Below are 22,703 nucleotides of genomic sequence, written 5' to 3'. Positions count from 1 at the left end.
AGTTTAACCACAAATAAAGACAGGAGTGGAATCTGTGTTTCCAACGCACAAGTATTATTCAGGTAAAAGTACAGTCAGTTACACGCAATCTATACATACACAAGTTAGGCGTAAAAGGAAATAATACAGACCAGGTACGGTTATACATACGCTGCGCCTCTGGATCCAGAGATAGACTTCTGACTAGATATCCTCAGCTCACCCAAAATTCAGCATTAACTTCCAAACCAGTGTTTGGACACATGTATTTATTCCCCCCCCCCCCCCAGACTGAAACAGGACAAAGGGGAAATTTCCTGCTGATCTCATTGGTTCCCAGAGGAGGAGCATATGTAACGACACATTTAACAGGTTGTTTCAAATAGACTTTTCCTGCCTGTAACAGCCGGGGTCTTTCTGGTAACGCCTCCTGTAACATTCCATCAACTAAAACATTTTGTGGCTTATAAGTTCTGCGATCCGTAACTTGAGTTTGCATGATGCGATCTCTCCACCGATAACACCGGGATTCTGTAAAAAGCGTAGGCATCAGAACGAGATCAAACATACCTTGCTTATCATATATAATACCTTAGATATCAAAAACCTCTATTTCTTAGCATTTAAACTAACTTAACCAACTTGAATCATACATTTTGATGCTTATGGAACCTTATGTGCGAATATGTAGTGTGTGGGTATTCGGGGTTTGATATAAGGACGCTAGTTATTAATGGGTGAGATTTAAGTGCATAATCTCTCATACACGAAGTGAACATCCAGCAGTATGGATGGCTGAGGGTTGTAATTCCACATGCCCTCTGTCAGCAGGCCCCCACCTGCTGTGTTCAAAGGAAAACAAAACCTCTTTTGTTCTCACAGACACTTGTGTGAAGTGCAAATGTATTATCACCTCAAACTATGGGATTAGGAGACATCTTGTCTAGTATTCAGGCAAATCCAATTGTGTAGATATTATATTACAATTGCCACAACTATACTTTATCTGCATCCCGGGATTCCCAATTTGTATGTAAAAATACCCATTGTCTCTCCTTATCTACTTAGAAAGCTGTTTTTTCCCGTTGCCCTTGGTGTTAACAAAAACATTGCCATCTGTTCTTAGTTAATGGGTTATAACTTGAATTAATGCTGACCACACAAAATGGTGTCTTGTGATCTCATTTCCAAAATGGCGTCGCTGCGATTAAATTTTAAACTGAACTTGTCTCACTCAATTATTCAGCTTTGACAGTGAATACTTATGTACATGTGACTTCTTAAAAAAGCGCCTTGCCCTCACAACCTGCGGGTGCCGTTCTCACCCGCGGGACGCAGTGTCCCTCGGGTAGAGAAACATGCGGTGTCCCGGTCACCGCTGGAGAATAGACGCTGGGCGCATGCGCCCGGCATCTATTCTCCCTTTCTGCAGCGCTTGGGGGCTGCCCGGCATGTCCGTAAGCGCCGGGCACGCCCTCAAATATGACGAAAAGGGGACGCGTCTTATAGACACGCCCCCTTTTCATGACCACGCCCCCTATTCGGCGCGCGCATAAGGTTGCCCTCTCTAGCTCCGGCGCCCTGCCTGCCGCCGGAGCTAGAGTGAACACTACATATGTATATAAATCAAAACACAACATTGTGTTTGCCTTATTCATACCCAACTTAAATTGTAAAACCATGTTTGTACACTGCACTCCAAACTCCAAGCACTAATTGACTAGATATTTAATGTTATACTAAAGATATGAGCCTGGTATATACACATGGATTTTATTTTATTTTATTTTTGATCACATTTTTACCTCATGCCGGATCTGGAATGGAAAATACCCTTACCGACATTGTTTTAAACTGAGTGGGGACCCAAGACTCTATTACTGTCCCTGGAAGTCCATTTAGGCAAAAGCCGATGCTGCACATACAGCCTATGAGGAGAGTGTGATCAAGATTTATAATCCAACACGGAGAGGTTCCGAGCCTTTTCCGCGATCACTATAATTTGACACCGCCAGACCCCATGGAAGGTTCGGAACTGTATACCTACTACCACACACCCATCTCTGCGTCCCTGCCCATTGCTTAAATGCTAATCCTTTATTATTAAATAAACACAACATACAAAAGAGGATATACATAATAAAAAAGTTACTTGGTAATATTTAGAGGAATAAGGTTGGAAAAACCTGCAGTAGACAATGGATCTGTGTACAGTGACTGACAGCATCTGTAAAATGTAAATCTTTAAAAACCAAGAAGTGCCTGTTCCAAACACCCAGACGTGTTGTCGTGCCCCTCACCTGTGAACTTTTCTTGCACAAATAGGGAGACACAACGAGCGCTGCATTGGTAACAGATAGGAAAGCAGTACTGGACCACTTGGGCCTTTAGGTGGATTGAAGGATTGCCGCACCATCGATATGTAAAACTTTGTATTTTATTATTACTTGGTGAGCTGTCCCTAAGAGTAAATATTACATTTTGGGAAGAGTTTCCCAATAACAGTTTTTGTGAGGTGCAGTGCTTTTCACTACAGAAAGTACAGCAATACAACTGTACTACTATTGTCCTCAAAAATTGTAATCTCTATGTAAATTAGTGTTATCATTAGCCTGTGTACATATATGGTGGCTCCGCCATGAGTTCACATTGCACAGGTTTAGTTAAACACACCTGCAAATGAGTGTCATTGTGTGAAAATATGTAGTAGAGGCTTCAGACATGTGGCTGTGGTATGTTTACAGCAAACTTAATTAAACAATTCTTCAATATATAGCTTAAAAAGGCAAATATTCTACTCGCAATAGATGTGCTTTTGTGAACACTAGATTAAACGGATTGGGAACGGGATGCTGGCGCTCGAGATCCCAGCGGTCAGAATCCCAACGTCAATATCCCGACCAGGTTACCACCCCGATGGTTGTAAGTAAGTGTACTCCCTAAACCTAACCCTCCTCACTTAGGCCCTCATTCAGAGCCACTCGCTAGCGGCAGTACGCTCGTTCCGAGCGATGTTCGCACATCTGCGCATGCGTACGGTTTTTAGTACGCATGCGCGAACCAGTCAGTGCGGCCGAAAAACATTTGTACGCAATATAGCGAGTGCCTGCTATTTTGAGTGACAGAATGAGGCGTATGTGGGTGGTAACAGGGGAAGGTGCTTGAAAACGGGGAGTGGAGATCCGTTCGCAGGCGTGCTTAAAGGTCAAAACGGGCGTTTTATGGGTGTGCATAATTAATATAGCAGCGTCAATGACCACGTCACTTGGTTTTTTTTAACTCAGAACTGCTTGCAAAATAGCGGTTGAAAAAACCAACCACAAGAATAGCGAGCAGTTCATATCCTGTTCGATGTACTCGATTAATCTAATAAATAGCGGACATGACGTATGGTGCGAGCGGCCAGGGGGCGTTTTTAAGAAATAAAAGAGCGTATGTTTTGCTCGCTCGTTCAGACTTAGAGGTGTGAACAGACTGCAATGTGCGAACGGATCATTTGCATAGCCACCCCTTGTTTTTGAACGAACGAACGCAAATAGCGAACGGCTCTGAATGAGGGCCTTAGTGCCTAACCATAACCCTCCCCTAGTGCCTAACCCTCATCCTCCCCCTAACCCTGGTACTTACCATCAGGATGCCAGCGCCGGAATTTCGATAAGTGACTGGATTCCGGCGTCGGCATTGTGACCCCCTGGAATCCCCACTGTCGGGATCCTGAACGTATCCCGAGTAAACACATGATGTACTTGTACATGTGTAATGGGTTCCCTATGCTTCTCCCTTATCTGGTTGTCTATAGGCTTTTACGAGAATAGTAGAGTTCCAAGAAAGTGACCGGTAGATGAGCGTGGCACATCAGGTTGCTAATACAGCAGCATGTCGCTGAAGTGGCACCATGTAACAGCTGCTTAACTGGACAGTAGAGACTCACTTTGTTTTTTTTCCCCATAACAAAAAACAACACATTGTTTTATTATCTTTTTGACCTCTAATAAGACTGTTGCTTGGATCTCTGTTATTACAGTCAACGCCTAAAGATCTATGTCCGATTTATGGCAGATACTCGTTGGTTTGTCGACGGTTTTGCGGTGGGATAGAGGCTTTAAAACCTATACGCATCGATGGAGGATTTAAAATGAGTCCAAACCGATGCATGGTAAATGCTGTATTTCTAGACCTTAAACTGCTGACGATGACTGTTGGTTTGCAATTGACAGCAAAACCACCGTTTAGTAAATTAAGCGTCGTATTCAATTAGTGACAAAATCTGCAGTTTTTTTCGCCATTGATGAAAACAGCCGTTTTTTACTAAAAAAAAGGCGACATTTTAGCCAAAAATTAGTCAAAAACGCAAAAAAGTTTTATCCATCCCAGACAGGAGATTAAAAAAAAAATGCAAAATCCCTATTTTTGGCTAAAAATGTGGGGATTTCTTCTAATGATAAATTACCGGAAAAGAAATTGTAAGTTGCATACTTTGGTGAAAAATGGGCTCTCAAATTTAAGGCAAAAAAAAAAAAAATTAGTTGAAAATGGTTTTAATGTATTAGGTCTGATTTTTCGATGGGCGGTATGGATGCATCAAGTGTTTTAAACATTGCATGTGGATGCAGCAGGCGGTTTTTTAACGGTTTTTAAAATTGCGTTTTCACAACACGAAAATATACTTGCTCCCATTTTAATGTACCTCCAATTTACGTGAAACAGTAATGTCCTGGAACAAAAATAGCTTTCTATCTTTTTTTTCAACGTTTTTTTTTTTACACAGTACCAGGCAATGAGGACAACATAAATCTGCATTAAGAAAGTGACATACATGGTAGAGAAAATTCAATGTAGATGTGAAAACAAGGGTTGGGGAGGGCCCTGGTCATGAGACCGCTTACAATCTAGTGGGAAAAAGCTGATGCAAGAAGAGTGACAGTGGGATATGAGTGAGGATGTACTAGTGTGAGTATCATAGGTAGGAGTAGGTTGTGCATCATTTCATTCACAGAACATGCCTACAACTGTGAAGTTGTTGTTTTTTTTTATATTGTCAATCAAACAACATTTAGGACAACATAACCGAAAACTTCAGCATGCATAACTATTCACCCCCCTAAAGTCAGTACTCTGTCGAGCCACCTTTTGTGGCAATTACAGCTGCAAGTCGCTTTGGGTAAGTTTCTGTGAGCTTGCCACACCTTGCCCATGGGATTTTTGCCTTGAGGAATCTTCAGGTCTGACCACAGCTTCTCAATTGGATTGAGATCTGGGCTTTGACTAGGCCATTCCAACACATTTAAATGTTTCCCCTTAAACCACTCGAGTGTTGCTTTAGCAGTATGATTCACGTCATTGTTCTGCTGGAAGGTGAACCTCCGTCCCAGTCTTAAATCACAGGCAGACAAACAGGTTTTGCTCAAGAATATCCCTGTATTTAGCACCATCCATCTTTCCCTCGACTCGAATCAGTTTCCCAGTTCCTGCTGCTGAAAAACATCCCCACAGCATGATGCTGCCACCACCCTGTTTCATTGTGGGGATGGTGTTCTTGGGGTGATGGGATGTGTTGGGTTTGCACCAGACATAGCGTTTTCCTTGGTGGCCGAAAAGTTACATTTTAGTCTCATCTGACCAGAGCACCTTCCTCCATGCATTTGGGAGTCGCCCACATGCCTTTTGGCAAACTCAAATTGTGTCTTCTTATTTTTATCACTAAGTAATGGGTTTTTTCTGGCCACACTTCCATAAAGCCCAGCTCTATGGAATGTACGGCTTGTTGTGGTTACATGCAAAGATACACCAGTCTCTGCTGTGGAACTCTGCAGCTCCTTCAGGGTTACCTTTGGTCTCTGTGCTGCCTCTCTGATTGCCCTCCTTACCCGGTCTTTGAGTTTTGGTGGGCAGCCCTCTCTTGGTAGGTTTGTTGTGGTACCACGTTCTTTCCATTTGATGATGATGGTTTTGATGGTGCTCTGAGGGATCATCAAAGATTTGGATATTTTTTTTATAACCCAACCCAGAATTTTACTTCTCAACAACTTTGTCCCTGACTTGTTTGGAGAGCTCCTTGGTCTTCATGGTGTGATGCCTCTTGCTTAGTGGTGTTGCAGCCTCTGGGGCCTTTCAGAAAAGGTGTGTTTATACTGACAGATCATGTGACACTTAGATTTCACACAGGCGGACTTCATTTCACTAATTACACTGTACAACAAATTAATACTTTTAATTTGTTTCCATTCTAAAAATAGTCATACATTACTAATTTGAGGTCAAGAAAAATTTAAATGATTTCAGAATGTTTTTACTAGCTGTATTTTTTGAGCTACACTACTTGCACAATACTGTATGTACATTAGTAATGTAGTCATAGTGAAAAGCTATTTTAAAATAATCTGATATTTTCTTGATAGAAAATAAATAACAGTTTTAATTCAATCAGTCACAAATAAGAACTCAAAACGAAACAAACATACAGCATACGAAACAAACATACAGCATACTAAAGTACTATCTAATATAGTGGCCTATTCATGGGGGTGCTTGTCGCTTGTACTACTCTTCTGGGGCATCTCTTGTCACTGTCCAACAGTAGTGATTCACCTACAGTACCCTGATATCTTTGTTCCATTGCTGAAATGTCTTGGTGGAATCGCTCACTATGCTTGTCACTCAGTGCACCAGTTATCTTGTGTGGGTAATCCCGTGATTCGCATATATTTGAATAGGGGAGGGGACAAATAACTGATTCATTTAATTGGGTCATTAGGCCCCGCCCCCTGTGCGCAGAACGCAGATTGCTGGTAAGATTCTCTCCATTCTGCCCACTTCACTAGGAATATCCCTACATCGTCATAAATGGGCTATATCTTGGAACTTGGAGCTAACTGAGAGTTTTAAATGTCATATTCATTTTTTGCATGCTGAAAGCAATTAGAAGTAATCGGAAACATTTTCATTGTTATGCAGTGTTATGTGACTTCTGAAGGTAATTGGTTGCTCCAGAACTTTTGAGGGGCTTCATAGCAAAGGGCGTGATTACATATGCACATGCCAATTTTCAGAATTTTATTTATAAAGATTCTTTTTTATAATATATTATTCTCATTTCACTTCACCAAATTAAGCTGGCCACACACATAGCGATATTTTACCCGATCTGGCCGATTCCGACAGATTGTGTAAAATATGACCAAACTGAGAGTAAATCGTGAGTCCCCAATCACGATCACGATGCGATACGCATCCCCGCTGGTCGCACATCGCTTCGTCAGATCTGCCGTGCAGTAGGGTAGATCTGACAATCTGGGACACAATGCACTGGAAGTTGAGATGCAAGATAGATCTTAAGTCAGATTGGATGCTTTTTACTCCAAATCGTTTGTAGGACTGCCAGGGGAAAGTTCAGGGGAAATCGCGCACATCGTGGGATCGTGTGCAGATCGCTATGTGTGTGGGCACCTTTAGACTATTTTATGCAGATCCATCACATAAAATTCAGATAAAAATTTTTTTTTTACAGGTTCTAATGTAACAAAAAAAGTAAAAAGCCAAGGGGGGTGCATACCTTTGCAAGGCACCGTAGTAGAAGCAGCCCATGTGCCAGGCAGCAGCAGCTGCTGTTGTAAATAAAATTCTGGAATGCATAGGTAGAGGGATAAATATATGTAATGAACATCTAGCATTAGCATTGTATAATCACTAGTCAGACTACATTATTATTATTATCCTTTATTTATATGGCGCCACAAGTGTTCCGCAGTGCCTTACATAGTACATAAACAAATAATTTGACAACTGACTAACAGTACAAAATAGGACTTATGTAATACTACATATGTAATATAGGTCACAGTTTTGGACATATATCTTTTTTAAGGGAATCATGGAAAGTGAGATAGGGTGTTAACCTCATTAAGTGGTATGAAAGTGTTATATCATACATTGGGGTTTTGAAAACTTTTTCTTTTACTTGAAAAGTGACTTGATCAATACATAGAAATACGTACAGGTATATTAGAGGCCCATAAAAGATCTGATGACATGGGGCCTGGCCATGAACTGTGCATTGAAGACAATTTCACCATCAGCAGATGAAGTAGGGGCTCCTTGCTAGAAGGGTAAGTTGAGCTGTGGAGTTCTCTACCATATGAGGCAGTGATGGGAAATTCATAAATGTCATATAATCACTCCAATTAACGTGTGTGTGTGTGTGTGTGTTAGGGAATATAGATTGTAAGCTCCACTGGGGCAGGGACTGATGTGAATGGACAAATATTCTCTGTAAAGCGCTGCGTAATATGTGTGCTATATAAATAACTAGTAATACTGAATATAATTTAAAAATGAATTCCGTACATGTGGATTTTTTGTTTTGTTTATACTAATTTGTATCTATGTCTGTAATTAGTAAAGGCCATCATGGGAGTCTGTGATCCATAGAATGTACTCAATTACCATTTCTGGATTCAGTAAGGGATTTACTTCCCCATATTAAGATAAGGTAACAGCATTCAGGAGGTTAAATAAGGTTTTGTTTTGCAGCCTTCTACATCAACGCAAAAAGAGTTTATGAAGGGTTTAACTCAATGTAACCTGTGTCTTGTTTTCAACCTTCTTAACTATGTAGGTAATTATTTCATAAGTGATTAAAAAGAGAGCACAATTAATAGTTTGCTAGACTGATTTGTGCATAAATAGAGGTGAGCACTAGAGTCCTATGTTCTCCTCTGCCTTAAGATGTACATCTACACCACTGGTCGGGGAACAGGGGTAAATTACCCCAAATGGGGTAAAAATGAAATTCCTGGGGGTAATGGACGGACAGCCGGGCATGCATATTAATCATTGCATGCCCGGCTGTCCGTCTATTACCCCCAGGAATGGAGGTCACTGGCGCCATGTGGGGCGCCAGTGACTTTCAGCCTGGTGCCGCAGGGAGGCTCTAAGCCGGACGCCCGCTGAGATGTTATTACCAGCGGGCGCCCGGCTCCTTCCATGCAGCGCCGCATTAGCCGGAGGCTGGAGTTTTCTTCTGAACTCCAGCTTCCGACTCTCTCCATGCGCACTATGGGAGAATGTCATGATGTCTCTCCCATAGTGCCGAGGAGCAGCCGGGCGGACAGGACGGCGGCGGATCCAGGAGCGGTGTTTAAGGTAAGTGGTTTTTTTTTTTGTACAAGTGGCACTCTATTGGGGAACTACTACATGGGCACTTCTACAGGGGCACTATATGGGGGCACTGCTACAGTGACATTATATGGGGGCACTGCTACATGGGTACTATATGGGGGCACTTCTACAGGGGCACTGTATGGGGGCACTACTACAGGGTCATTATATGGGGGCACTGCTACCAGGGCATTATATGGGGGCACTACTATAGGATTTCCTTCCTTTCAAACCAAGGGGGTAACGTCTGCGTATCTAAATATATTTTGGGGTAAAAGGTAAAAAAGTTCCCTGATCTACACACACTACCTTTGGGCGTATTTTCATACTCCATGGCAATTAAATAGTTACAAAGTTTACTGCCTACAGTCTGCATGACTTTTCTGAAGCATTGGTTTGGAATGACACACTTCAGCATAAAACAATCAGGAAGTGCATTCTACTAAATCCTCCCGACAGTGTGCAGGTACTATTCCTACACTAGTGCTGTGACATAACAGCATCAATGCCACAGTCAAATGGCTTTATCAGGAAGACTATTAGTCATGAGACTGAGGTAAGTTGCCATAATGTATTTCTGTGTTAATAATTAGTAGAAAACAACAAATCTCTGTTAGTTACTTGTCAATAATCTGCAATAATCTTATAGATTAGTTTTCATGGATCTGTTTGGCATTTATATTGATTTTCAAATTAATAGTTTTAATTAACTTTTTATATTTACATCCAAGAAGCCTGACCCACAGATCAAACACAGAGAAAGGCCACACAATTTGCAGGAGAGATTCATTCTCTAAAAATATATGAGTGCCCTTCTAAGTCATAACATTTTGGTACATTCTTCAAAGGTCCACTGAATCCATCCACTTTCACTTTCTCCTGCCCACAATAAGGCATTTATTTAACATTTTAGTTGACAATGTTTACATGTACTGTATGCATTGAGATTCTGCAATGTGATTTGTTTATAGATAGTTGCATTAACAAACCCCTAATAGTATATACTCTGTGTGTTTCTTTGTTTTTATATGTCTGAATAACCAAAGATGTTAATACCTAAACATTGGAGCAATGTAATTAATACAGATTTAAATTGGAAAAACATGAGGGGACTTTCAATCTACATCTGATACAAGTTTCTACTACAGCCATATCTGTTTGGAGTTTGTATATTCTCCCTGTGCTTGTGTGGATTTCCTACGGGTGCTCTGGTCTCCCCCCACATTCCAAAAATATACTGGTAGGTTAATTGGCTCCCAACAAAATATTAACCCTAGTGTGTATGTGTGTGAGTATGTGGTAGGGAATATAGATTGTAAGCTCAACTGGGGCAGGGACTGATGTGAATGGACAAATATTCTCTGTAAAGTGCTGCAGAATATGTGTGCGCTCTATTAATAACTGATAATAAATAAAAGAAAAAAAAACTTACTCTGTCATCTCCCCATTATCCTGTACAGAGAAATTGAGATAATATGTCTGTCTACCAGTATTTTTATGGTTAACTGTACATGCTGTTATTACTTTGAAATTAAGGTAATTAATAATCAGGTTCTAGACAGACATGTTACATATTATTAAGTAGGTTATTTTATTTTCTATAGGTTAACTGTCCATACTAAAAACAGCTCCGATTGAAGGACTTTTCCAGAATGCAATGTTATCTGTAGCAAAAATGGCTTTCCAACTTTACTGTAATGTGGGAATTGGATTTAGGGGCCTATGTATTTTTTTTTTGTCATAAAATTCTGTAGAAACTGCAGTTTCTGTGTAATCTTATGATCTGTTGCTATGTACTACTAGCACACTGCAGGAGCTTTCACAGAAATCTCTGGCAGAGTGCTAATTATTACTGCAGATCGCAGTTCCCATTATTTTCAATGGGGACTACAATTTCAGCCTCATGTACCAAACTCCAAAAAAAGTGAAGCTTTTGGAGTTTTGCTCGGTAGTTTACATCTTCATATGGTGTAAACTGCTTTAAGCCTATGGAGGCTTACGAGCAGGAAAGAGATCCTTTTATATCTCACTCGCAGCCTCCGGCTGATGGCGGAAGCAGACCCTGTGAGCATGCGCAGTGTCGGCTTCCCCCAGAGAAGTCCTTCACAAACTTGAAAGACTTCTACAATATGCGGGGATATAACGTGTAGGTACAGCGGTTACCGCAACTGCTATCCCTGCGAGTTCTCCTTTGTACATAGTGAGGATATTCTCATTACAACTGAAAATACCCGCCACGATTTGAAACCTTAATAATCTCAGCAGTTCTGTGATTATTGATACATAGGCCCCTTAGTATTTCTTCTTTATCCCATCTGGCATGTTCTATTTACTTGCACTTACAGCAAAGGAAAACCCAGTTACCAGGTTTATTAGGGAATAACACTGTTAACACTTTGCACCTTTCTATTTATTGTCACTTAGCATATTAAGTGTGATTTATTTTCACGTGTTTTCCTCTTTTTAAGAAAACATTCAAACACATTAATTTTTTTTAAATCAAAATCAATAATTCAAACCTGCGCTTCTATGGATTCAAGAGTTAGTACAACCTTAGAAAACAGGCACACCTGGATAGCCTGGAGATAATGTCATCTTTTTCCTTTATACATTCATTCTTTTTGTTCTTTCCCTAACCATCTAGGCATAAAACTTAGTCAATACTATAACACAGTTAAACTATTTTTTTAAGGAATAATTTTTTCCAGTATGGTAACAAGCAGGTTTGCTTTCCATATAAGGCTGTTATAATAAACAAGTCACTTGGTAACAGATAGTTTGCACTTCACTGCATTTTTGGGAATGTACTCCATCCCTCTTTTTGTGTTAATAAACAAATCTAATGAAAATTTCATACCTCGTCCTTTTGCTTTGCTCTTCCTCAGACTCACTGCCCTTTTGCTTAAACTAATCCATTGTAATCGTTCCCTAGTTTTCTTTTTCTTCAATTTTTTTTCTTATTTAAAGTTTGTTGTTTTTTTCATTTTATTTGATACTCACTTGTCTCCTGTATCTGTGTTTTGCAAATGATTGGCAATTTTTTTTTACACAATGTAGGGGGTTCACCAACCACCGATTCCAACCAAAAAGTGATCAAAATTAGGTTGTCCAACATGTTGGATTTCACAGACCAATTGGGGCTGTAGATTGCAAGTGTATGGTAACAGTCAGCCGATTTGCCGACCGTTTTGCCGACTAGGATTTTACTAGTAAAATGGTCACTTTCATGATTTGCTGATCTGATGGAAATGATCTGCGAATCACTGTAAAATATTGGCAATGTATGGGCACATATTGGTGTATTGGGAATTGTTAAGTCTGGGAAAATATGCAAAATGTTTGAATCATTTTGTGATTGCTGATCTATGGGCCCCGTTACTTCATTTATTTTACTTGGAAGTAGACATCACAACATTACAGAAAGCTCTATCACCATAATTTGGGTGATACCTGATATTCTTGGTTTTAAAGACTCAAAGCAAACACTTTGTGTTACATTGCTTTAATTAAGACAAAGTAGAGTCTTGAATGCTGAACCTAAATTGCGACTTAAATAGCACAGGCTAAGGCAGAATTTAATATGCTGTATATAGTAACTGCTCCTGGAACCAGTAGCATGTAAAATCAGAGGAATCGGTATGTAATGCCGGCAGTCGGGATGCCTACTGTCATAATACTGACCAGTGATCGCAAATACGCACTATAGTGCATATTTTACCTGTTTTTGAGGACCATGGACTCATTTTTTAAGAATGGGTTGGTCCCCGGGGACGCGGTCCGCTACGGCCAATCCCTGGGCTCCTGATTGAGTGATTGATGCCCCGGCCCTGGCTGCAAACTATAAAAAGCGTAGGTGGAGCCACTGCAGGGAGTGACATGCGGCTCTGTGACCCGGAGTGAAGACGGCCCCTGCAACCGGCTTGGGGGTAAGTGGGTGGGTGTTTGGTGCTGCGGAGGTGTAGCGGGTAGGGTGAGCCGTTAGCGTGTGGCGCTTTGGTGCTGTGGCAGATGGAGGTGCTTCGATGGTGAACGAGTACTGTGCTGTGGCAAGTGAGGTCGGTGCTTCAGATGTGAGCTGGTGACTTATGCTGTACTGTGGCGGGTGGGGTCAGTACTTCAGTGGTGAGCGGGTGCTGTGGCGGGTGTCTGCCACGTACGCAGGGGGTTGTCTGAGTTACCTAGAAACCTCAATGATCGCAGATGACCGAGCGGTTAGCTGGAGGAGCTCAGGCAGCTGTACCAGTAACGCCACACCTAATAATAATGTCCATCACAGCATGATTTAGAGGCTGGCTGAATCTAGGGGGAGGTGCAGTGGTAGTCTGAGGTGCAGTGGCAGCACGCAGCTCCTCCGTTCCAATGGGGCTTTGACGGACCTGGCGACGCACTGACTTACCGGCTTCCAATCTGCACTGATAGCAGCAGGTATGTGTTTGGGTGACGGGTGTGTGTGGGGGGGGGGGTCTGTGTGTCCCTGTGGGGGGCTGAATAATAAGTATAGTGAGGAGGGATTTTGTAAAGAAAAGAGGGAGAGGTCAGGGTATGCGGACAGTACAGAGAGGGGCATGTGATAAATTTTAAATGCAGTGCAGGGGACTGTCAGGATAGAGGAGGGCTGGGGAGTATGACAGGCTGTGATATTACATACAGCGAATGTCAGGACAGAGGGGGGCTGGGGAGCATGACGGGGCGTGATATTACATACAGAGAATATCAGGACAGTGGGGGGCTGGGGAGCATGACAGGGCGTGATATTACATACAGAGAATGTCAGGACAGAGGGGGCTGGGGAGCATGACAGGGCGTGATATTACATACAGAGAATGTCAGGAAAGAGGGGGGCTGGGGAGCATGACGGTGTGATATTACATACAGAGAATGTCAGGACAGAGGGGGGCTGGGGAGCATGACGGGGCGTGATATTACATACAGAGAATGTCAGGACAGGGGGGCTGGGGAGCATGACAGGGCGTGATATTACATGCAGAGAATGTCAGAATAGGGGGGGCTGGGGAGCATGACAGGGCGTGATATTACATACAGAGAATGTCAGAATAGGGGGGGCTGGGGAGCATGACAGGGCGTGATATTACATACAGAGAATGTCAGAATAGAAGGGGGCTGGGGAGCATGACAGGGCGTGATATTACATACAGAGAATGTCAGAATAGAAGGGGGCTGGGGAGCATGACAGGGCGTGATATTACATACAGAGAATGTCAGGATAGAGAGGGGCTGTCGCACTTTGGGAGCTATTTAATCTGTAGAGAATTTTTTTTGTTTGTTTTGTTTTTTGCTAAACAGTGTCCAGACACCGTATAACACACACATGATCTGGTCTGTGACTGAGCATGATCTTCATGGGCTGTACCAGACAAGATGCACACAGGCGGGATCCGTGTCATTTACCATGTGTTGCCTGTAGGGTGCTGAGTGATGCAAACTGGCAGATGGAGCTGGCAGCTGACGTAGTGAGAAAAGTGTGTGTGGGTGTGGAGCTGGCTGTGCTGAAAGACAAACTGAGGGGCAAGGGCTGCTAAAAAAGCAAACACTAGGAGACTCTATTGTATTGCTACGTAATGTACCTTAGGAAAAATAGGAATATCGTGCAACAACATATATAAAGGGCATGTGGGGTGGTCTCATGGCATATGGCAAGCTCAAAAGCGTAAATTCTGATGGGACTCAGAAACCCTGGAGTCAGACCCCAATATTTTTAAAGTGAGTGGTCCCTGGGACCCCCTTAAAAAGTGGGAGGCACTTATAGAAACCATTGTAATTCCTACACCGTTCACCTGATTTGGATGTAATTACCCTCAAATTAAATCTGAAAGTCTGCAGTTAAAGCACATCTTGTTTGTTTCATTTCAAAGCCATTGTGGTGGTGACTAGAGGCCAAAATATGAAAATTCTGTCAATGCCCCAATATTTATGCACCTAACTGTATATATCATTGCAAGCTGCTCCAATAGTTCCGTTGAAAACAGACTGATTTGGTAGGCGCATGAACTCAGCAAGACAATATAAGTGTAGCACAAAAGGCCGGCTCTTATTAACTTAAATTAATTGAAACTCTGGGATCTGGGCTACAAATTGGCTGGTAGTAAATCTCTGCTCAGAATAGTGGTTTTTCATCTCATTCCACATACGCTCAATTGGATTCAGAGCGAACATGTGAGGAGGCTGCTGCATTAAGCTGTATTAACTGCCATGTTCCTGGAACCAGTCCAGAACATTCCCAGCCTTGTGTCACAATACATTTTCTTCCTGGATACACTTATATGCAGTTGGGTACACACTGCAGCCATGAAGCGTTGCGCATGAAACTCAATGTTCAGATATCCTGGTGTTCAAACATACCCTACTACTTAATCATTGCTTCAGCATGTGCCATGATCAGAGTGCTTGTTGATTTCCATCACAATGAGTCTGCCATGTGCTTGCACAGTATTTCCGCATCAGTGCTAAAACCAAAATTCATCACTGTAGGTCAGTAGTTCCTAAACTGGGTGCCATGGCACCCTAGGGTGCCTTAGGTTTGTGGTGTAGAACCAAATCAAATTTAGGGTCGGTGTAATTGGCAGCCACCAGCAGTGGTTTTGCCCATCATAAAATATGTGGACAAACAGAAGCGTAACCCTGTCCACCACCACATAACTGGTTAAGCACAATTTACTTTATTTAATAATTTTTGCTGAATTTTTTTATTGTTTGACCAATGGGTTGCGTAAAAAATGTTGATACTCTAGGGAAGTGATTCCCAACCTCTGTCCTCAAGGCACACTAACAGTCCTGGTTTTAGTTATATCCATGATTGTGCACAGATGGTTAAATCAAAATAACTGAGGTACTAATTAAGTCACTTGTGCTCAAGTATGGATATCCCTAAAACCTGGACTGTTAGTGTGTCTTGAGGACAGTGGTTGGGAACCACGTAGGGTGTTGTGCTTCAGGAATGTTTGGGAACCACTGCTGCAGGCAATGTTTTTCAATGTGTTGCTAAGAGTATGGGTTTCTTATGATACTGAGACCAACCTTGTTTTTCACTGAGAAAAGTGGAACTCTGATAGTTCAGCCGAGGCCATGTTCCATAGGTGACCAGGTGCAATGAATTGTGCAGCTTAATGCTTCTGTCAGCATCAATGATCTGCTCAACTGTTAGTTGACTGACTGTAGCTCATCTCATTCCATGCAGACACTGTCAGGCACTGTTGACCCCTTCATTAAGCATTATTTTATCAACCACAGATCTACCATTAACTGGATAAAAGTGTAGTGATCCATTATTGACACACCCATGACACTGTTATGTATTGCTGCTCCTGATGCACTCATAATCTACTGGCAAGGGAAGAGGGTATATACATAATTAACCAGTTGGAATGTGATTACTAAAATGTTATCTATATTATAGAATCATTCTTATGATCCCTGAATTTAGACCAAACATTCTGATGACTAAAAATTCTATTTGTTCAATTGTACTCTTCAACGTCATGCAACTGTACTAGAAATAGAATATTGGAACGTGTGACTTTTTATTGCTGAGCTTGAAAACAGGATCAGCACATTAAATCCACAAGATTATAAATTGGCTGTGACTTCAAATACTGTGTAATCTAGAACTAAGTTTAAAAACCCCATTGCCTGCTTGTTGCACTTGTGATAGTTTGGCTAAGTCCAGTCTCTTTAAAATAAGTTATTGATGCTAATTCAGTGATGCCTCATGTCAACAGTTTCTCAAGTGATACAGGGTTTCTATATTCTGATTTCCCACTCAGACAAGGTGCAGCCAGTCTGGGAAACAAAACAAGTATAGGTCATTTGGTTGATAAAAGGGATAGGTTCACATCTTGAATTTTGCTGTAATGAGCACAGGGCTTGATACCGAGATTTTCGCTAATGCATTCACAACTCTCGAAGATCAAGCAATTGGCGAAATAGCCATCCAGTGTTCTGGGAGCTCCCCCTGTGCACAAGGAGTCCCCCACATCTACTCACATTGTCTCTCTGGGTCTTTGCTCCACAGCCTTCTCATTGGTGGTCCTCTGTGTTGTGCTGTCCTGCGCTATGGTAGCAACTGGGCGGACAGATGTGGAGGTACCCTGACAGCAGATGCTGCTTGTATCTGTTTTCTGAGAACCATTGTGCCTGTTCTCTCCTTCCCTGTTCACTACTTTGTATAGCAGGTAACAGCAAAGGCAGCAACTTATAAGTGCTCCACTCTATTACCTATACCACTACTTTGACACAAGGCTACACTTGTTATCTGCTAAGCAATATTACACTATTACATGTGATAAGTGTTCTGTTTGTTAACAAATGTATGTATTAATCATCATTGTAAAGAAATAGATCCCGATTATAGGCCAAAGCCTAGAAATACTGAAAACATGCATTACCTGCTACAGATAATCTTTTGTGAACTAAATGGCATGCTCATACCTGGGATATACTGAATATGAGTATGTGATTTACCTGTGACTCACAATTGAAATATGGTATGCTCAAACCTGGGATATACTGAACACATGCTTTATTTGCATACATTTGGTCCTGTGTGCTTTAGCGGTACCTAATAAGCACTCTATTTAGCTATAGACCCTCCTTACAGGCTATTCTTTGGTATGCTTAAACCTGGGGTATACTAAACACATTTGCTACCTGCAACATCTGATTTCCTGTGATTCTTTTATGATTCACATGATGTAATATGGTATACTTAGATCTGGGATATACTGAATACATGCCTTAGGATTTTCCTATGATTCACAGGACTAAACACCCGGCATTGGGCACCGTAACCTGCATCTCCCGACTTAAGTGCAGGACACAATGGGGACAATTGAATAGCTCTGGGAACTCATTCCCGGTGCTATTTAACATTGCATTTAATTGAATTCCCCCAGTAATCGCCAATTCCAACTCAAAGGGGAATCACAAACCAGAGCAAGAACTTAGTGATCGGGCACAGATATATATTGGGTGAGAAAAGTCATAAACATTTTATCATGGTGGCAAATAATATTGCTGTCTCACATCACTGCGTTCATGGGTTTGATTCTAACCAGGGCCCTATTTCTGTGGAGTTTGTATGTGGAGTTCTGTATTCCTCCCACAATACAGAAACATATTGGTAGTTTAATTGACTTTTGTCTAAAGAAAAAAAAAAATCCCTAGTGTGTGTAGATGTGGTAGGGAACATAGATTGTAAGCTCCACCGGGGTAGTGACCGATGCGAATGTGTTGTTCTGTATAACGAACTTTTTATATATATATATATATATATATATATATATATATAAATAATATATATACCCCACTGGGCAATTAATGTTGCATACAGTGGGGGCGGTTCAATTAAGCGCTAGGTGAATAGCGCCAGAAAGTTGGTCCTGGAGCTATTCAATTCACTGCGCTGTTTAGTCGGAGAATGCCAGTTCTCGCGACTTAACCTAGGTATTCTCCAAATAAAGTGCTGGCTACGAGGCTGTTTTGCGCCGCACTGAGCCGGCAAACAACCTTGCGGCCGGCACTTTAGTCAGATTCCTGCTTGTACACTCAGGTGGGTGTAAGAAGAAATACTTTAGTCGGCCTAACAGCGCGCTGAAATGAATAGCTCTGAGAACTCCTTCCCGACCCTATTAACAGCACACTGAATTGAATCGCCCCCAATGACAGACAATTTGATCCAGGATAAACTATACTGTATAACTCTTATGGTGTAGCTGGCTACATTATATAGTATTCTTAACAGTCTTGCATGTCAACTTGTAATGCTCTCAGTTTGTGTTTCTAATTTTTTTCTTTTTTAAATCATTTATTTTAACTTTTTTTTTTTTTTTTTTTTTTTTAAACTGAACTGTAACTCCTAACCGAGAGTTGGACACAAATTGAACTGACACCAAAAGCACAATTGTACCGCAAATAAGTTTTTCAGGCCCTCAAATTTTGTTCAAATGTTCTATCTCTATCCACAACCTTGTTCTACAGAGATACCATGCTCCTTCCACTGTCTAACTCTGCAGCATCTTGCTTTCTTCTGTTCTTCTCCCCAAATTATTGCTGCAACCTGTCAAATGCAGCTGTCTAGTTTTCTGGTATAAGATTTTCTCCCATATTTATTTGTAAAATGAACTCTTACACATTTATACATGACATCTGTAACACTTTAACTGTGTGAGTTGGAGCCACGTGTATTTCTGTTTCGCACCATTGAAAAAAGCATTGTTCAAACTAGTTAAAATATATTTATAACCCCAAATGCTTTTGACTTTATTCAAGAACATTTTATTCGCTGTTGACGTTATTTTTGTCAATAATTAGGTTAGCCCTGCTGAAGGCCTGGTGTCCATACTAAAGAAGCGCAATGAAAGCGAGGGGGAGAAGATTGTCCAATCATCACAGAAACCAGCAAAGAGGAAAGTGCGATTTCAGGAAACAGAAGATGCTCTTGACCAAGGTATAAATATATAATGGATTTCGCCTTTTACACTTTTTTTCTCATTTGATCTTTTAGTAAGTGTCATACAAATGATCAGATGTTATTTCTTATGAAATTAGTAAAAAGGACATAACTATTTGTTAATAAAAATGCTTAAGATGTCCACTATACCATCTAGTAATTTACATTTTGCCTGAGAGTTATAATGAGCTGTGCCACACACCTGGGAGACAGACATGCACAGTTTTAGGCTTATCAGTGAAAGCTGATTTCACAAATGAATGTCCCACAGATTTATATTCTGGATGGCAGGACTGCCATCCAGTATGTGTATGTATATATGAAATGTTCGGCATCCTGCACTAGATAGCTTTGTCCTTTTTCTTTTCACTGAGTTTCAGAAAAGAATGCAAACCTTGCAATCAGGTATAACAGAATAACAGAAAAGTGATATTACTTCTTCAGGGTCCATAGGGATCCACAGGGATACCAAGGGGTAATGTGGTTGGAGAGATGCAGACACCAGTTAGAGATTTCAGCCCCGAGGATGCCTCGGGTCCTCCTCCATATATACCCCAGCCCCAGGCCTTCAGTTGTTCATTTGGTGCGGCAGGATTAAGACACACCTTTGTAACAGGGGACTACTCAGGCAATCCTAAGCTTTTATTTTTTTATTTTCTATGATTTTGGGGTGGCAGTACTGAGTGTCTGAATTAAGAAGCATGTACTGCGACTCCATCTACCTCCACCTGGCCGCAACACCAGTAACAGGGCTGGTGATTTTGGCTCATCTCAGCTGTGCTTGCTAGCAGCGATGCTGGGACCCGGACTGCAACCGGACGCACAGAGATGTCAGGTAAGGCTATTCCTTGCTTACGGGGAATCGCACGCAGCAGTCCTTGCCTCCGGTGTAGGAGATGCACCAGAAGCCGCTGCAGTTAGGGCCCGGAGCGTCCGCACTAGACCACCGGGGTCTTATCGTCTGATGCCGTGGATCGGCAGCAGACACTTCTGCTGTCACGAGGCCAGCGTACCTGCCCGGTTGATGCTGCTTAGGGGAGGAAGGCACTCTCCCGGCAGCTCCTCCCCCGACCCAGACGCAGTCCCTTCAACGGTTTTGTGCGTCTGGGTCGCTCCTCCTACCCGCCTCGTGTATATGAGACGCTCACAGTCCACAATTGGTGTGCTGCTGTAGCTGTTGGTCTCAGGAGGTTTTGGGTCAGTCTCCTTGTATACCTCCCCCATGGGCCAGGTATATAGTGCTCTATATCCTACCAAGCATTGTGTTTTGAGTAGTTGATTCAGAGCCCAATGTGACTTTATTTGCATATGCATTGTATGTGACTGTTTGCTAGCTGCTGTGTTAATACTGTCTTTTTTTTCTGTCAGTGTTTTTTTATCACTGTTTCTCCTCATCCCTCTGTTGCAGGTGTGTGGGGTTTTTCTTTATACTTCACTTTTTTTGTTATTTGTGAAGGTGGTCACATTACATTGCATTGTTACCTTTAAAATTGATATGTCAAAATGTAAAGGGAATAAGGAGGGGGAGGTCCCTGTGCTGGTTTCATGTAAAGCCTGTTTGATGGGCTTGTCCTCTTTTATAAAGGATGGTTTGTGTGCTGTCTAAAGAACCACCTCCCCAGTCCACTATACCAGTCCCTGAACAAGAGCCATCTTGGGTGTCCTCCTTGTCTCAGGTTATGAAGCAGTTTGCGGGTCGTATGACTACTCCCATAACGCCTCCTTGTATGGGGTGTCCACAGCATGCTATGTTTGCACCTCCTATACATCCTTCCTGGATACATGCTTATGCCCACTCAAGTCAGAGAATGGCTCAGTCAGCTGTTGCAAGCAGACCGGTAGTTACTAAGGCGCCTAAGCGAGAGTTATCTTTTTATCGGTCTTTTCAGCATATTGATTCAGACGCATCATTAGGGGAATCAGATGATGCGTAGGGTTCTTCTCCAGGGTCTAGCTCGGGAGAGGAGGACCATCCGTCCACAGGGGATGTTCCTCCTTTGGTGAGGGCGGTTAAATCAATCCTAGTAAGGCTCCAGTGTTTAAACACCGGAAGGTGACCAAAACGGAGTTTCATAAATCTGAGCAGCTCACGGAGCTTATGGAAGAGGCATGGGGTAACCGGTATAAGCTGTTTTATGTGAATTAAAGATTAACATGGTTGTATCCTTTTCCCAGCTTCTGAATGTACTAAGTGGGAAGTACCTCCTACTGTGGATGCTCATGTGACGCACCTAGGGCCGTATTCATTTCATCAAAAAACAAATGAAAACGGCTACAAGTGAAAAAAAACTGGAGAAAAGTTTTCTCCATCCCAGACCAGGCGGAAAAAAAAAGCGAAATCCCTATTTTTGTCTAAAAATGTGGGGATTTCTTTCAGAACCCTTTAGACCCCCCTTAATGATTACTTGGGGAAAAAATCGTAAGTTGCGTACTTTGCTGAAAAATTACTGCACAAATTTTGGACCACAAAAAAAATCAAAAATAACTTTTAAAAAAGATAGAAAGCTATTTTTTTCCAGGAAATTACTGTTCCACGTAAATTGGGGGTACGTTAAAATGAGTGCAAGTATATTTTCGTGTCGTAAAAACACAATTTTTAAAACCGTTAAAAAACAGTCTGCTGCGACCGCGTGCGATATTTAAAACACTTGATGCATCCATACCTCCTTTTTTTTTTTTTTTTGCACAGATCCTCCATCAGGTGCAGTCAATGCCTTGGCCCTTCAGGAGGCCATTCACTCATTGCTGCAGGCAGGGGTAATAATCCCGGTTCCTGTGTCGCAACAAGGAAGAGGTTATTATTCCAAACTATTTTTGGGTCAGAAAGCAAATGGGTCTCATCGCCCTATTCTAAATCTAAAAACCCTCAACAGGTTTATCCATGTACCCAAGTTCCGTATGGAAACTCTCCGGTCAATTAATTTGGCAATGGCGCCTGGGGAATGCCCTCCTGGGTATTTACCAAGTTAATGGCAGTCATGACCAGAGCCGGCCCTAGGCATAGGCATTCTAAGCAAATGCCTAGGGCAACTGGAATGCCTAGGGGCATCCACGGCTCTAACCCCCCATGCTGCCGTGATCGGAGCTCAGCTCCGATCGGGCA

The 22,703-nt window shown here is 42.0% G+C and overlaps 1 protein-coding gene across 6 annotated transcripts in view; it reads left to right on the top strand.

The window, feature by feature from the left end:
• Positions 1-22,703, top strand: part of CNST (consortin, connexin sorting protein) — a 167,750-nt gene that overhangs the window by 133,264 nt on the left and 11,783 nt on the right. For all 6 annotated transcript variants that reach the window (XM_088474354.1, XM_088474348.1, XM_088474349.1 and 3 more), the window contains one exon: positions 19,462-19,597. In XM_088474354.1, coding sequence (XP_088330480.1) covers positions 19,462-19,597 — 136 coding nt within the window. The remainder of the gene's footprint in view (positions 1-19,461; positions 19,598-22,703) is intronic.

This window comes from Taudactylus pleione, unplaced genomic scaffold, assembly GCF_031769625.1.
Source record: "Taudactylus pleione unplaced genomic scaffold, aTauple2 ptg000154l, whole genome shotgun sequence".
In the NCBI taxonomy this organism is placed as follows: Eukaryota; Metazoa; Chordata; class Amphibia; order Anura; family Myobatrachidae; genus Taudactylus; species Taudactylus pleione.
This window is presented reverse-complemented; position numbering and strand designations above follow the sequence as displayed.